The sequence below is a fragment of the Scomber scombrus genome, chromosome 4 (assembly GCF_963691925.1).
Source record: "Scomber scombrus chromosome 4, fScoSco1.1, whole genome shotgun sequence".
Classification (NCBI taxonomy): Eukaryota; Metazoa; Chordata; class Actinopteri; order Scombriformes; family Scombridae; genus Scomber; species Scomber scombrus.
The window spans coordinates 23,157,676-23,173,497 of NC_084973.1; the positions used below are offsets into that span (position 1 = coordinate 23,157,676).

Here is a 15,822-nt window from a genome sequence, read left to right on the forward strand (position 1 = left end):
TGTTTTGTTTTCCTCTTGGTTTTGATTTTCCGTTTCTGCTGTCAACAGTTTTTTAGAGGCAAAACTCCTGTGCTGTGTTTGGTCTTTCTCTGTAGGGGTTTGCTGCATCCAGATTTTCCAGAACTTCTTGTATTTACTTTTGACTCAATTCTGATTGGGGATGGTGTTTTTTAACCCTCTTCGCTAATTCACTGAGAATCTATAATAATGTCTTCAACTTCAATGACACATTTATTTCTGGCTGCTCATTTGCCTTTCCCTGTGACTCTATATTACAGAGCAGAGAGCATTCAGCCTGACTGAGACTCCCAGAGAAAAGAGGTAAAACCAGAATGTCATTTTTCTCAGGCTAAATCCACTAAACTGTGCAGGGCCTTGCTCATATGCTAGAACAGACTTCCTGCCTTTTGAGGCATCGATGTTGTCCAGTAGTTAGAGATTGGCTCAGATGGGTCTGCATGTGTGTATTTGTGTGCGTTTGTGTCTTTAGAGTTAAACCTGTGGTTGGGGTCTAACTGGGCAGGATGTGACTACTTCCTGTTGCAAGGCTGGGGCCAGAATACGCTCTGATTACAACCTCAAAATTACCCTGAGTAAACAGCAAAACTCACGCCATTCCCAGACGTGAGACCTCAGAAACATCCAGTTCATTTTCAGACCATGTCATTGATACTGAATTTATGATATGTGTTACAAACATTTCCACTGGTGAACTTTACAATGCACCATTTGACATTTTTTCTTGCTGTATTTCCATTCCATACATGCCACAATGCATATTCATTTCATAGTTTATTTCATTTCATTGCCTCATGAATGTATCACGCTCTCATTCATTTTATTCACTAATAACCATGCATCGCTAACAAAGGAAACATGTTAGAGGATCTTATTAGGCAATTAGATTATCATAACAGGTCATGAAGTTATTGTATTAGATCATATTAATACTACAGTATTCACAACACCAGCCTGAACAGACTCACCAATCATTTTAGTTTCTCCCAATATCAGTATTCATCCGGTGTTGTAATATTTTATGTACCCATGTGACTATCTACATGTTACAACTATAGTCGTCTTTCTTTTCCATACACACATATCCACACATTTCTTTACACAGTGTTTTTTAACAGACATTATTAACATCTAGAGTCTCCCGATGAGGCAAAAAACAACAGCTTGGTCTGAGGTGTGTTATATCCACGCAGGGTTTTGGGTTTCCGTAAGCGGGCCCAGTCAGCAGAAGAGGAGAGCAGTGCATCAATCCAACACCTCACCCTCACAGAGTTCCTCAAAGAGTATGTTTTCACCAAAACGGCCTCACAACCATGCATGTGTGGCTTAACCCATTCTAACGCTGTCTCGCAACCATTCCTCCCTACTCATCGATTAACCGCATCGAATCTTTGCAGCTGATTAAGATTTTTGAGTCTTCAGAAGTAGATTATATTAACATGTTTAATGTCGGGTCACAGTATAGGTTTGCTGTGATGTTGCATGTATTTTTCTTCTTTATGTTCTGTCATTGTTGCCTTTCACCTAGACGTGTCTAATGTAACAAGCTCTGTAAATAGTTGACACATTATTAATTGCATTTTGCCTAGGTCATACTATAAATAGCATCCTCTAGAGTCCATAATGCCTTCCAAGCATGCCAAGCATGTTGTTAAGAGTAATAGTCTGTAGACCAGGGGTCCTGGAAGACTGTCTGGACATTTTTTCATTTCAGCATGACACCAAAGTCTTAGATTATTCATTTTGTCTTAGTATATTAAAAGTACTAATATAGCAGTTACTTGTATAAAGGGTGTGCATGTTGGTCTTGAATGTTGCAGTCTTCAACAGGCCAATGATGTGATGGTTTGTGATGACTACTGACTGAAATTTTCACACTGAAACAGGATCGAGGATGAGGAGTGGGATAAATATATAATCCCATCTAAGGTCGAGTCAGAGAAGTACAAAGTCAGCCGAACCTTCAGCTTCCTAAAGAACAGGATGTCCAGCACTCGTAACAAAACTAAGGTGATGAAAACAGATCTGCTTTTGCTTCAGTGGAAAAATACCATTTATGCATTCCACAATTTTACCACATGTATAAAGTGTGATTGAAAAATGTCTAAAGTAGAAGCTCATTAAAGGAAACAGAGCTGAAAAGCTTTCAACCAAAAGTAATGCTGTAAAAAGGTTTACCACCTCACAGGCAGACCGTGTCAGGATTCCTGTGCCGGGGTGCTGTTGTCTGTGCACGGTGTCTTTATTTGGTGAGGGAGAAAATTCCCTCTCCTTAGGTCTTAGCAACGGGACACAGTGAAAATATTCTCTTACATAATGCACAGACCCCCAACACAGCGTGAGGAACCAAAACACATTCCATAGTATATTCTCAATCTTATAAACACGTGCGCATGTGTTGGAGAACATGTTTCAATGTAGGCGGAGGCACATATGATGTGCATGAACAGTCAAAAAACAAATACGCACTCACAGGCTTCCTTGTTAAGTTTGATAAGAAAATAAACACTGCTCTATCACACACACACACACACACACACACACACACACACACACACACACACACACACACACACACACACACACACACACAGGGATCCCCCTAATGCCCCCCTAAGGATAAACCACCACAACAGCAGCGTCCCCATGGACTTTAACAAAGTAAACAGAAAGGCTCACTCAGAGGCCCCTTTATCTCAACTAATTCCTCTTTAACAGGTGTGTTACAGCAAGAAGATCACCGCTATATGCCTCTCTCTGCCCGCTACTCAGAGTCATGTTATTTCTACTTTGGTAGTTTACATGATATTCTGGCAGTAACTGCAGTAAATGTCAGCTGAATGTGTAGATTTAAAATATTTATGACTTGTGTTTCAGGTGAAGGGGAAAGAGGTGAAAGAGGGAAAGGAGAAGACAGGAGCCGCTAATGGACACCAGTTTGTACCTGTGTCTCCATCTGGTCCTGCTCTCTGTGTGGCCTGTGATAAGTCTATTTCTGGGAAGGAGCTATTGCAGTGCTCCAGTAAGTATTACAGTACGAGTGCTGTTGACGTTTTATGTCCCGTGGTGATTGAACTGCTCAGGGTTTGTGTACATTTCTTCGCACGTGTTGCCTTGATGTTTTGTTTAGCCTAAAGACATGAAGTCAATTTTTCTTCCTCCCACAAAGTTAACATTCATCTCAGGGAGCAGGGCAGTTTGACAGCCATCTGGACACTGAATCCAGATATGTGGTAATTTTGTTTATTAGCAGTTTACTGATGAAATTAACTGGGGTTTCATCTGCTTTTGTCCGTAGACTGTTGCCTGAATGTCCATAAGAACTGTCGAGAGTCTGTCGCAGCCTGTGGCAAGGTAACTGTCAGACTCATCACCACATTTGGTCTCCAAAAACAATGAGCAAGAACATTGAATCATTTCAAATAGTAGTTTAAAGGAAAATAAACTCTAAAAGACTTTACAAACATAGATGTTGATGATTTACAGTACAGCACATTGCATGCCTGGGTCTACTTTGTTGTTTTACAATGTGCTCAAAATAGTAATGTCATGAGTCTTTTTTTTTTAAATTTGCACAATTTTCCAAGTCAAGCAATCAAACAGAAAGTATTTCTTGAACACCAACTGCCCACAAAAATGTAGTTACAATACATGCATTGTATTTTTGAATTAAGAACACAATTATTGTTTTATAAACTGAAAATCTCTTACTCTTGTGTTGTTATTATGCTGCAGCTATTACTTTTGTGAATCACTGTCCAGTCAAGTGCAGTCAAGTCATGAATCTAGCAAGTTCACATGTTCTCTAGGGATTGTCGAAATCGCAAGACGCGTGCCTGTTCGGCTGCAGCCCCCCCAGTTCAAATCCGGCTTTTGATGCAGGTCATTCCCTCTGTCTCTTACCGTGTTTCCTGTAACACACTCGACTGTGCTGTCTAATATAAGCACAAAAATAGAAATGAGCTCAGGCAGGCTGATGGGAAGTGGGTACAATGGGAAGAGTAAATTCCGACGCGTGGTGACAAAGGCACTCCTGGAATGTGATGAACGTCACAAAATGATGACTGCAGTGTAGCTGCGGGGGGCATACTTCTATTTACAGTTTTTTTACAGACTCAAACAAACTGATTTTATTGTGTTACAACCACAATAACTTGACATTTATTTCACATTAAGAACGTGAATATTGTGATTTACTGCTGTTGATGTTAATATGATCATATGTTTCCACAGAAGCCGCAGGAGAGGAATGCATTGCTGATGAAAAGCAAGACCTTGTCCCTCCCACAGAGTGAGTCAGAAATTATGATGTGTCTCCCTTCTCCCCCCCATCTCCTCCCTCTGTCTTTGATTTATTTAGTTGTATTTGTCCTCCCTGGTTTCTCCTGTAGTAGATTAAGTAAACCATTTCTCCTCATCCCCCACTCTCCCCTCTCACTGTTGTTCTTTCTCCGGTAAAAAAGTTAAATTTTAATCTGCCTCAGTGGGGGATCAGGCCTGGATTGTGTTTATGTGTGTGTTTGTGCATGAGTAAAGAGGTTGAGTGTTTCTCATGCACTGGCAGAATAATTTCATTTCTTAAAGTGAAGCTACAGTATGCATTTCGACCAAGAGTTTGACTAAGGTGTCAAGGTCACACACAGTCAGCTTCAATTACTACAACATACTGTCATGGCTGTAGGCTGCATGCCCAGTTAAACTAATAATAACAAATCCAGACCTTCTCACAGCTTTATAATACAGCAACTATTACAGTGGGTGACTGCATAGATATAAACAAAACATCTGAATTCTAAACAGACTTGTATTTGGGTTTTGTAATAGGAAAGTTTTCCATTCTGGGAATGTGTACTGACTCCTCTTCCTGCTCGTTGCCTTGGCGTCTCTTTCAGACTTTGTGAAAGACAACTCTCCAGCCTCCGTCTTCTCCCCTTCCTCCACCTCCTCCTCTTCACTACCAACAATGGCCAGAGAGAAGAAAGAAACAGTTGCTACTCTCACCAAAAGCCTCTCCATCTCTATAGACAGCAGGTAGGATGGGATAGCAGTGTTCCAACTTTAGTCAAGTCAATTTTATTTGTATAGCCCGATATCTCAAATTTGCCTCAGGGAGTTTTACAATCTGTACAGCAATACCACATCTTCTATCTATCCTTAGACGCTTGATTCAGATAAGTAAAAACTCCCACAAAATCCCTTTAACCACCAAATATCATTACATTTCTCTGGATTTCAGTGAGCCTCTTCAGAAAATTTCCCACACTGCCAATAATACAATTCTAAGTGAAACTCTGTTTGTGACTCAATCCACAAAAACAACAAGATCTTGCATATTGGCACGCTTTGGTTTCAGTCTAAGTACTGGAAGTAGTTTTAAAGCTTCACCCATTCAAACGCGTAAGTTCACATGTTTGAATCAAACTTGTTTTGTTTCTGTACAGACGGCTGAGTGATACAGTACCAATGGACGGTGAGTGCAGTGTAACAGCTTGCACAAACAGCTCATTGTCTGACGAGGGAACACCGATCACAGCGACTCCCCCTTCAACCGACCCTCCAATCACCTCGCAGGGTGAGTAAGACAGGCTTACATCATCAATCTGTACACCTACAGTACATCACAGTTTTCACAGAATTGCTGTAAAGTGGATTGTAACTTAAAAGTAAAACATGATTGATGTTCGTTATTTCTACAGATGCTGGTGACGCTCCTCTAATGAGCGACTTGTCAGCTGACCTGTTTGGACTTGAGGTGGAGTCCTGGAGTTTTGCAGTCAGTCCGGAGTTCTGCAGGCAGCTTGACAGACGCACTATCAAACGTCAGGATGTCATTTACGGTGAGACAATTCTGTCTTTCTTTCTTCAATCTGGAGAGGATCTTCAGCAACATCCCAATACTTCATTTCAGTGTAGTATTTAATTTTAGGGTATTTTATATGAGCATTGTGTAATTGTAACTCAGGTGTTATTGGTTAACTTGGCCCTATTTTTCAGTAGTCAAGCCAGTTAATTGGCAAACTTAATACCGTACATTGTGCACAATTTTGAAGTCCATAAAACTTTTTACTACAAGTTATTTTTTCCACAAATGTGTTTTTGCATGAAGCTGTTGAAATGTGTCTCTACCCAGCAGAAGTGTATGGCCACTTGCTTGTTGGACTGAGATTCAGTTAACACTAGTTAGACTGAAAAATCACATAAGTTATCTCAGTCAATGAGATTATTCCCCCCCCCCCCCAAAAAAAAAAAAAAAAAAAAAAATCAGATCTGTACTTTTATACATTCATTATGTCAGTGCCCATAATCCACCTTCAATTCCCCCATATAGAGCTGATGCAGACAGAGCTGCACCACATCCAAACGTTGACAGTCATGTCTGAGGTGTTCAGGAGAGGCATGCTGGAGGAGCTGCAGCTGGACTTGGACTGTGTGGCCCGGATCTTCCCCTGCTTGGACCCGCTCTTGCTCTTCCACAGGAACCTCTTCGGAGCGTTGCAGGAACGCAGACAAGCTGCAACCCAACCTGACAACCACAGAAATTACCTCATCCATCAGATTGGAGACATCCTGCTTCAGCAGGTTGGTGAAGATTGATGCTTGTAAACAATCACACACCAACTGTAAATGTCTGTATTGAGTCTGTTATGGGCTCTTTCTCAGTTCTCAGATGAAAATGCTGAGAAGATGAAGCAGGTGTACGGAGATTTCTGCAGTCACCACACAGAGGCCGTCAATGTCTTCAAAGAACTGCAACAGCAGAACAAGAAACTTCAAAACTTTGTCAAAGTAAGCGTCTACTCCAACATCCTGTATTCTTCTTAAAAACATGTCTTTTAAAATATCTTAATTTAATATCTGGATTGAGGAATTAATGTTCTCATATTATTCACAGCAACAGAGCAATAACTCACTGGTCAGGCGAAGAGAGGTGCCAGAATTTATCCTGCTAGTCACTCAGCGCATCACCAAGTACCCAGTGCTGCTGGAGAGGATATTACTGTACACCCAGGGTAAGTCCACTCTACTGCATCCTAAACACACTCAGACAGTAACATATTCAGTGGAAGCAATAACACAAAGGGAAAAGCAAAGGGCATTTTTCATGCTTTTTTATAGAAAAATGTAAAATTTGTACAATGATCCAAAAATCTCCAGTAGCATTGCATGTTTAGGGTCAGAGTGTTCCATGAAAAGTATAAATACAAACTAGCTAGCATGTCAACTACAAATGAAGAAGTTATTTCCTGTTTTCATCATTAATGTGTTATACTAAAATATATATTCTTTGCAAAATGATTATTTTTCTGTGCTGGTTGATGCACTTAAAAAACTAGCATATCATTCATGGTATTTTAAATATGCTGCTTGAGCATATTCTTATGACTTGTGTCAATGAGCATTCAATGGTTGAACAAAACCAGTCACTATAAAATGCCTAATTAAGAAGAGAGCTGACATATGCCAAACACTTCTGTTTTTCTGGGGTACATATGGAGCCAAAATGTTAAAACTTTTTAATTTAAGTGCAGTCCAGTGAAAAACAGTGTTTCATAATTTGTTATTTTACTAAGACCTCTCCGTCACTTCTTCCATCCACAGAGGGAAAGGAACACGTGGACTTGTCAAGTGCTCTGGCTCAAATACGTGACATCATTGCAGCAGTGGACCTGACTGTAAGTAAATATAATATGTGTCAGGAGCTGCAGGAAGTTCTGGCCCGACTGGAGAACAAGAGCTTTGCCAAGCTGAAGAATGAGAAGGTGTTTCGCAAACAGGACCTGCACAGCAAAAACAGAAATCTGCAGCACAAAGGGCTGGTCTACTGGAAGACTGCCACAGGACGTCTAAAAGGTGTGTTTAAAAGCACCCGTGTCACTAGATCATTTAAGTATAACAGACAGTCTACATGTATTCATGCTCTTCCTTTTCCAGATATGCTGGCTCTCCTGCTCACAGACGTTCTGGTTTTCCTGCAAGAGAAAGACCAGCGCTTCATATTTGCAGCTGTGGTAAGACTCAACCTGAGGAAAACTTTGAAATCATAGATAGACACCTTGTCCAGCTGTCCATCCTTATTTTTTTTTTAATCCGCTCTTTCAGGACCAGAAGCCTCCAGTAATCCCTCTGCAGAAGCTCATTGTCAGAGAAGTAGCCAACGAGGAGAGAGGGATGTTCCTCATCTCCGCCTCCTCAGTGGGACCAGAGATGTATGAAATTCACACCACCACCAAAGAGGAGAGGAATGCATGGATGAGACACATACGACAAGCTGTAGAGAGGTTTGTAAATCAAGTCATCAAGTCTAGGATAAGTCTCAGAGAATTACTTAAATTCTTTGTGCATGTCTGTATGCTTGGTTAATGTGTATAAGTGCATGTGTGTGTTACTCATTATCTAACCTACTATTAACGACCTACATGGCAGGTGTCCCGAGGAAGAGGAGGAAGAGGAGCGGAGTGCTGAATCAGAGGAGGCCAGGCGAGCAGCAGAAGTGAGAGTTCAGAAGATCTCTAAGTTCCAAGGTAAGAAAACATTTTTGTGCCTTGTGTGTGCCTTCACAAAGTATCTGTTACCAGACCTTATTAAAATTGATTAATTGTATAATCAAGAAACATGAAAGCTCATTCTCTGATAGATCCATAACCAAATAAAGTCCTAATCTCAGCGTTTGTTTTGTTTAGAGACGTTGTTGGGTCACGACCAGCGCATCTGCGACAGCCTGGAGGAGAAATTGCAGTTGTATGCTGAGCTCACAGAGTTAACCCTTCGCTCACCTGAACCAGTGCCACATCGCCATCTGCTGGTGCAATCAGATGCTGATACTGAGACGCCACGAAAGGCCTCCTCACTGCTCACAGCTGCACTCAGAGAAGGTGAGAAAGCAACTGGCTACTGCTGTGGACTACATGATGCAACAGTCATGCTGTGTACATTTAGCCTAATTGCTAATGATCCTTCATATAAAATTAATTTAACGCCCCATCCCGACCCCCCTCCACACACACATACACACAAACACAAACACAAACACAAACACAAACACAAACACACACACACACGCACGCACGCACACACACACACACACACACACACACACACACACACACACACACACACACACACACACACACACACATTTATTTATTCAGATTCACAATTAATTTTTTTGGCAAGAAAATGGCTGTCACAATCAGTATGCTGTAATGAGCTAACCACATCCTCCCCCATCTAGTCAGCCAGAATAAATTAAATCACTTGTGTGGGTGTGCAGGGTCTACAGTAAACTTAAAGTATATCAATAGTAGATCGTTATATTAGAATTGTTTTACATTTTAAATAAAATAAAATATGAATACAGTTACTCTCAATATGCAAAAGACAGAACAAGCGCAAATTTTGATGGATGTTTGCTTTCTCTGTTCTGCAGCGGAGAACCTGATTACCATTGTGCAGGCTCGTGATGGCCTCTCTTTACAAAGTCAGAGCTCTCCTCTCCAAGGACCAGAGTGCTGTAGTTACAACAGCCATGGAAGCAGCATCCAGGAGTCTCCCTCTGAGCGTGAGTCACAGATAAACAGTACACTGCAAATTTGAAGGCAGTTTTGTAATGTCAGTTCCTTCTGCGTGCATGCATACATGCTGCGTGACCTTTGCTGACGTGAGTTATCCACATTGCTTAATATGTAAAAGTTATGACATTGACAATGTGCCTTTTCTCTTCTCTTGTTTCTACAGCTGATTATCTGAGCACGCTTAGTATGAGCTCTACCTCCCTTGGATCAGACAGTGAGTTGACAGGGCTGGATGGTGTGTTGTGGAGCTCTGCTGTTGAGCTGAGAAGAGGAGACACCAAAGAAACATTATCAAAGGTTCAACCACAGTAGTTCACTATGAGAAAGGTTTGTTCATGGATAAATAAGCATTAGAGTTCCCCCATTTAATAACATTGTGTTCTGTAGGTGGCAGAGAGTGTCCAGAGTCTCACGCAGCTTCTCTACAGTCTGCAGGTGAGAAAAGACACAAATTCATTAAAATACTATTGAAGCCTAATCCTAAATATGGTAATGGTTATGTTATAATGGCTGTAACTGCAGTGTGATCAGGTGTCTCCTCCTTGTGTTTTCAGGCTGCTGTGACCCTCCAGGACAGCTGCTTTGAGGTCCAAAAACTCCTCCTTCAGGAAGGAGAAAGACCTCAGCTCAGGACCCTCACTTCCCTCCAAAACAACCTGGTATCAGTCACATGATTTTTATGTCCAAATACATATTTTTTTATTACATACAGACCAGTGTAGTTGTATCAGTGTATTGTGGGTGTTCAGTCAAATTCAGTTTCCCCTTTATGAAACACTGAGACGTGATTAAACCGGTTTCTTTTCTCATGCAGGAGCAGGAGAAACTAAGAAGTATTGAGAAGAAGAAGGAGGAAGTAGAAAAAAAAAGTTTAGAGAGGAAGAAAGAAGAGGTTGATGAGGTGCAGAAACTCTATGTGAGGCTGAAACAAGAGCAGCAGCGCTGGGACAAAGAGTGTGTGGCCAGAGAGAGACTACAGGTGAGCCTCATGCTGATGTTCAGAGTTGCACGTAATCTGTTTCGTCTCACTCCCTCTTCTTTCCTGACTCCCTTTCTCTGGTTCTCATGCCATGGCAGCTGAAAAATTGTGTGGTTGTTGTGTTGTGGCATACTAAAGCCTCATCCATATCTTTCATCTACCAACTTCTGATTATACCACATTCAAATTAAAGTTGGCACAAGTAAGCAATTCAAAAACACCACAGTTGTAGTAAATATGGACATAAGTAAAAACAGATTTCAGGCAAATTAAAAATGATAAAATGAAGGCTGTCACATATCAACAAAACATGTGAACTATGAATTCAACCCCTCCTAATCAGATATGTTTTAAATAGTATGAGATATCAGTGCAGTGTGCACTGCAGTTCAGATGTTATTTTGTGGTTTTGTTGCGTAACCTCCTTTTTCCTTTAACTAAAGGTTGGTGTTTCTGCCTGAACATAAAGCCCCACATTTAACTAGTTTATAAACATTTGCAAAAGGTACTGTATATTCTAACCCAAAACACAAAATACATTGTGTGGCACCATGTATAATGTCTAATTAAATTTAGATTTGAAAACATGCCCAGAAAAATACTTATTAGGAAAGTGTGGGTTTCCATTGTACAGTTGACATTTTCTTTGCTTCAGTTAGACTAGTGATTAATACATATTGTTTTGATTGAATTTACCAAATAGTAATCATTAGTCAAAAGCAATAAAATAGCGTAAATAAATAAAATATGATTTTTATATTGAGGAAGTCAGACAGAGTGGAAGAAACAAGGCTCTAAAATCTTGCAGCGCCAGAACATTCCTAATACATGTGGAAAAAATGAAATTGTGCCAATTGGGACAATACAATGTGATATTTCAGAAAGCAGCAAAATGTTGAGCCATCAAACTCAATTTATTGTGTTGTCATCATTTTTGCCTATGTTTGGCTCAGTGCAGGAATATGAAAAATACACAAGCAAACACTTAAATGGGCTTTTAAACAAAGAACACAAAAAGCGACTCTATTATAACCACATAAAAAGAAATAAACGTTGGCCGAACTATGTACAGATGAGTGACAAATTAAAGGAAAAGCAAAAATTAAGTGTCTTGGTATGAAGTGAGGCCACCACAAGCCTCCAGAACAGCTTCAGTTCTCCTCGCCAAGTCTCTGTTTGAGGGATGAGCTCTATTCTTCCACAAGATATTTCCTCATTTATAAATATAGCCTACAACATTTATTTAATCAGGCAATCTCATTCGAGATCATGATCTCCTTTGCAAGAGAGTCCTGCGTATTTCAGATATAGAAAAAAAACATAGACAGCGAGGTAATATAGCATAGAGACAATCAGACATTATTAAATTAATTTGAAGATCGAAGTCTATATTTTATTATTTGGTCTTATGGTGGTGGTGGAGAGCATTCATAGATGTTGAAGTGGGTTGAGATCTGGTGACTGTAAAGGCCCTTGCATTTTACTCACATCATTTTGATTCTCACCAAACCAATCAGAGAGCCCTGATGCATGGAAGCATCTGCATTTGATGTGTTTCTCTACTCTTTTATTCAGGTTTTTCTTTTAATTTGTCCCCCGTCTGCATATGTTCCCAGAGTGAGCAGGAGAGTGTGCTGGAACAGCGGGAGCAACAGTGCTTCCTTGAGGCTGAGCGGCTGCGCTGCGAACGTGAGGAGCTGGAGACACAGCTGCTGGAGTATCAGCAGAGTCTGGACAGACTAAAGGAAGGCCAGAAGAGTGTGGAGAGGGAGAAGGAGAAGATTGAAACCCAGCAGAGGCTTCTCCAGAGCTGGAGACACAACCGCCAGAGCAGCCTGCCTGTTACGATACCACTTGATGGATTCAAGGTAAGAGGTGCATGGGGGAGGAGTGACAGGAAGGTGATAGAGTAATGAAGGGAGAAAATATAAAAACAGGGAGGGATAGGGTGATATGGATAAGGATTTGCCCTTTTAGGAGAATCTGTGAAATTAAGCAAATAAAAATCAAGTGACTGATAATATCAGTTACAATTTTTGTTGGTCTGGAACCATTACTTTTTTTGCTGTTATTGTCAATATTTTCAGGACGTATCATTTCCTGTTATCCCTTCTGGAAGAAAGCCCAAATAAAGTGACATGCACATCAATGGTATCTGCCGCCCAAGAATATGCTGCATGATTCTCCAATTACTTTCCCAAAGTAGTTGCTTCTTTGTGCAGCTCATCATCCCCACAATTTCTTCAACATGTATGGTCTATTGATATTATTGATATTATCTATATGTGTTACAAGATTCTTCCCGCAGAATTCACAGCAATACGTAGAACACACAGTAAAAATAGTTTCACACATGTTCTCCAATTGTTGACTTGTTATTTAATTCTTCTTGCCGTGTCTCATCAACATAGCTTGTAGTGTGTTCCCCTACCCTTCGCAATTTCCTGATAAAGTTTTGAAACTACTGTGTAGGGTTGGCCGATTGGTGAAGGCACAAAAATAGAGACAAAAATACAGTTATGCAGTCCAAATGTATTTCATTATCAGTGGGAACCAACAATATTGTGTATCAATATCGTGTAGTAATAAGTAATGTGCTGGCCTGGCCAAAAAAAATAAATAAATAAAAATGAAAAAAACAAACAAACAAAAAAAAGCTAAACAAAAGTAAAAGTTCTGTTTTGCACTAGGCCATGCCCCTTTAACAGTTCTCCACACTGGCTTCACTCAATTTCAAGGTATTACCACAACTGACAAAATTCTCATGAAGTCTAGCCTCCTCCTTTGTATATCAGTGTGGTCCTACTAAGAGACATTAATTAGTGTTTGTTAATCAATTATCCCACAGGAGATCAACACCTGGTCCACAAAATACCCCAATGTGTACAATTGAACCACAAAAGATACTAAAACACATGTTGGGCATGCACTTCTTAAAAAGGCATTTAAAATAGCATATAGCAAAAATGAACACCCCTCCAATTCTACCAACCCCCTTTTATAAGCCATTGGTACAACCTTGTTTGGTTTTGGCAGTTCCAAGTCTAAACAGAGGAGAACACGTACAGCAGAAAAGAAACAGAGTTCAACAGTTAGTTTTGCTTACTCAACACTTGAACAACAAACTGAAATGTTTAACACAAATACTACTTCCTGTATCTTATTTAAAAATGCATTCTGTGCACTTTGTTACACTATGACCCACATTAGAAAAATAAACTTAATAAACTAATAAACTAATGCTGCGCTAACAATACACCACAGATACCTCCACACTGGCGTGATTTAATTATTAATGGAAGTGGCTATGCAGTATGTGTGCATGCTAGTGTGCATATTAGTTTATAGGGCACGAGCTAACCCTGCAATATACTGATATAGAACTTCCAGTGTATGCCTGTACCCTTAATTGTATCATTTTATAAGGTGATTGCCTCATGTTTCCCAAGTTCCAACTTATTTGGAGAAATATTGGCATAACTGTAAATATCTGAGAAAGTTGTCCTTTTCCAATTTGCATTTTTCTCTTAGTTTCTGAAAGCTTTGTAATGTGTTATTATCCATTATATTACAGGAAGCAGTCTGATACCTTTATTCGTTCAGTGCTTAAATCCAGATGATTTGGTTTTAAATTCTGAATCATCATCAAATTCAGCTTATCATCTCACATCAATTTTTCGAATTTCCCAGGTGCCCAGCCACAGTCGCTCAGGCAGCTTGGATGGTAATTGTTCACTGTATGAGAACGAGGCGGCTTTACTCACCTCCCTCCAGCAGAACCACCTCCACCAGCCCACCAACACTAACCAGCACCAGCGTCTGCTCTCCGCACCGAAGAAGAACCGTGATGGGCCCATGCACAGCTCCAGCTACACTGCTAACCTTGGCCTCAGTGCCAGCCTCTATAACAGCCTCAACACTTTGCTGAGTCAAACTCATGGCAAACCACCTTCAGATGGTCTGACGTACCCAAACTACAGTAACAAAGACTCTGTCTGCTCCTACAACAGCAAGGTTGCTGCACAGCCACAGAGGACCAACAAGAGTAAGCGTACTTAATGCATAAGAAATATAGCACCAAGTTGTAAGACACTGTTATGTGTTTCTTTTGTCTTTGTCCAGTCCTCCAGTACATCTTTGTCTTGATAGTCTGTCTTTCTCCTTGTAGCAGATTTCAGTCCACAGTTGGACCAGCGCTCCCTGGGACCCTGGAGGTCAGAGGTGACAGGTCAAAGACTTTACGAGGATGACTACTCTTCCTCTCCATCTCTTACCCCCCTTCTTCCCCCGCAGGCTTACCTCTCTCTTGAAGGACAGAATGGGGAAGAGGGAGGCGAAGAGAACATTGTTTATCTCTGAGAATCATGAGAGACAAACGACCAATGCAAGCTGCCTGATGTATAACTGGACCGACAATAATATACTTGTTGCTTCTATGTGTTTATATGTGTAAATTCATTTAAAAAAATCTGGGTAATCATGTAAGGGAATAGTTGCTGGGAGGAAGTATACACAGATACAGTATATGTGCCTTTATCAGTGTCATTCTCCTCTTGCCTGATGAAACCATCTGTGCCTTTTCCCCCTTAAACAAGCTCTTTGTAAATCAGCTGTTATACTTATACTCTCAATGTCAGTAGACCAACATCTTATGTAAATCAGTGTTTTGTTTTTTTTTAGTATCTGTTGCACTTGAAGGCAGAGGTACCTATGTGCCCCAACCACTGGGACCTAAAGCACCAGGTAATTGGGACAAAAGTATTGATATTATTTCCCTGTTAGCACTTAAAGCAAATGGAAATATTTTAAAAGCCAATTGAGCCGTTTCCCAAACTATGTACAGCATTAACAGCTTTCCTATAGAGTGCTATTATTTCTCTGTGTGATCTTTAATAATATTTATAAGGGATTGTGAACATTTGAAGAGAAATAAGATAGACTTACATTGTATAAATATTAAATATATGTATAGTTTTATGGAAAGGCTACCTATGCACACTACATTGGAAGAGGATCTTATAATTTTTCTCACTTAAGTGCCAAAAATCTATCTTTCTATCTGATATTATAAGTGATTTCTGTAAAAAAAAATTTAAAAAATTGTTTTCTGTTCATCTCCTTTTCTGATAAGTTGATAATTTATTGTGTGTATATTGCTTCATGCACTGTCGACATGAATGATATTTTGTTTGATATGATGTGTTGTCTTGTAATCTCTGTAATCAGAACTGTGATGTGTCATATATTAATATT

The 15,822-nt window shown here is 40.1% G+C and overlaps 1 protein-coding gene across 1 annotated transcript in view; it reads left to right on the forward strand.

Moving 5' to 3' along the window:
* Positions 1–15,772, forward strand: part of LOC133978930 (rho guanine nucleotide exchange factor 28-like) — a 38,889-nt gene extending 23,117 nt beyond the window's left edge. The window contains exons 15-39 of the mRNA XM_062417291.1: positions 279–321; positions 1,212–1,301; positions 1,905–2,028; positions 2,896–3,040; positions 3,317–3,372; positions 4,252–4,309; positions 4,911–5,049; positions 5,460–5,590; positions 5,715–5,855; positions 6,347–6,597; positions 6,679–6,804; positions 6,911–7,028; positions 7,618–7,869; positions 7,951–8,027; positions 8,119–8,297; positions 8,443–8,540; positions 8,700–8,891; positions 9,446–9,577; positions 9,754–9,887; positions 9,978–10,025; positions 10,145–10,249; positions 10,405–10,569; positions 12,186–12,437; positions 14,260–14,614; positions 14,738–15,772. Coding sequence (XP_062273275.1) covers positions 279–321; positions 1,212–1,301; positions 1,905–2,028; positions 2,896–3,040; positions 3,317–3,372; positions 4,252–4,309; positions 4,911–5,049; positions 5,460–5,590; positions 5,715–5,855; positions 6,347–6,597; positions 6,679–6,804; positions 6,911–7,028; positions 7,618–7,869; positions 7,951–8,027; positions 8,119–8,297; positions 8,443–8,540; positions 8,700–8,891; positions 9,446–9,577; positions 9,754–9,887; positions 9,978–10,025; positions 10,145–10,249; positions 10,405–10,569; positions 12,186–12,437; positions 14,260–14,614; positions 14,738–14,928 — 3,602 coding nt within the window. The 3' untranslated portion in view covers positions 14,929–15,772. The remainder of the gene's footprint in view (positions 1–278; positions 322–1,211; positions 1,302–1,904; positions 2,029–2,895; positions 3,041–3,316; positions 3,373–4,251; positions 4,310–4,910; positions 5,050–5,459; positions 5,591–5,714; positions 5,856–6,346; positions 6,598–6,678; positions 6,805–6,910; positions 7,029–7,617; positions 7,870–7,950; positions 8,028–8,118; positions 8,298–8,442; positions 8,541–8,699; positions 8,892–9,445; positions 9,578–9,753; positions 9,888–9,977; positions 10,026–10,144; positions 10,250–10,404; positions 10,570–12,185; positions 12,438–14,259; positions 14,615–14,737) is intronic.
* The last annotated feature ends 50 nt before the right edge of the window (positions 15,773–15,822 follow it).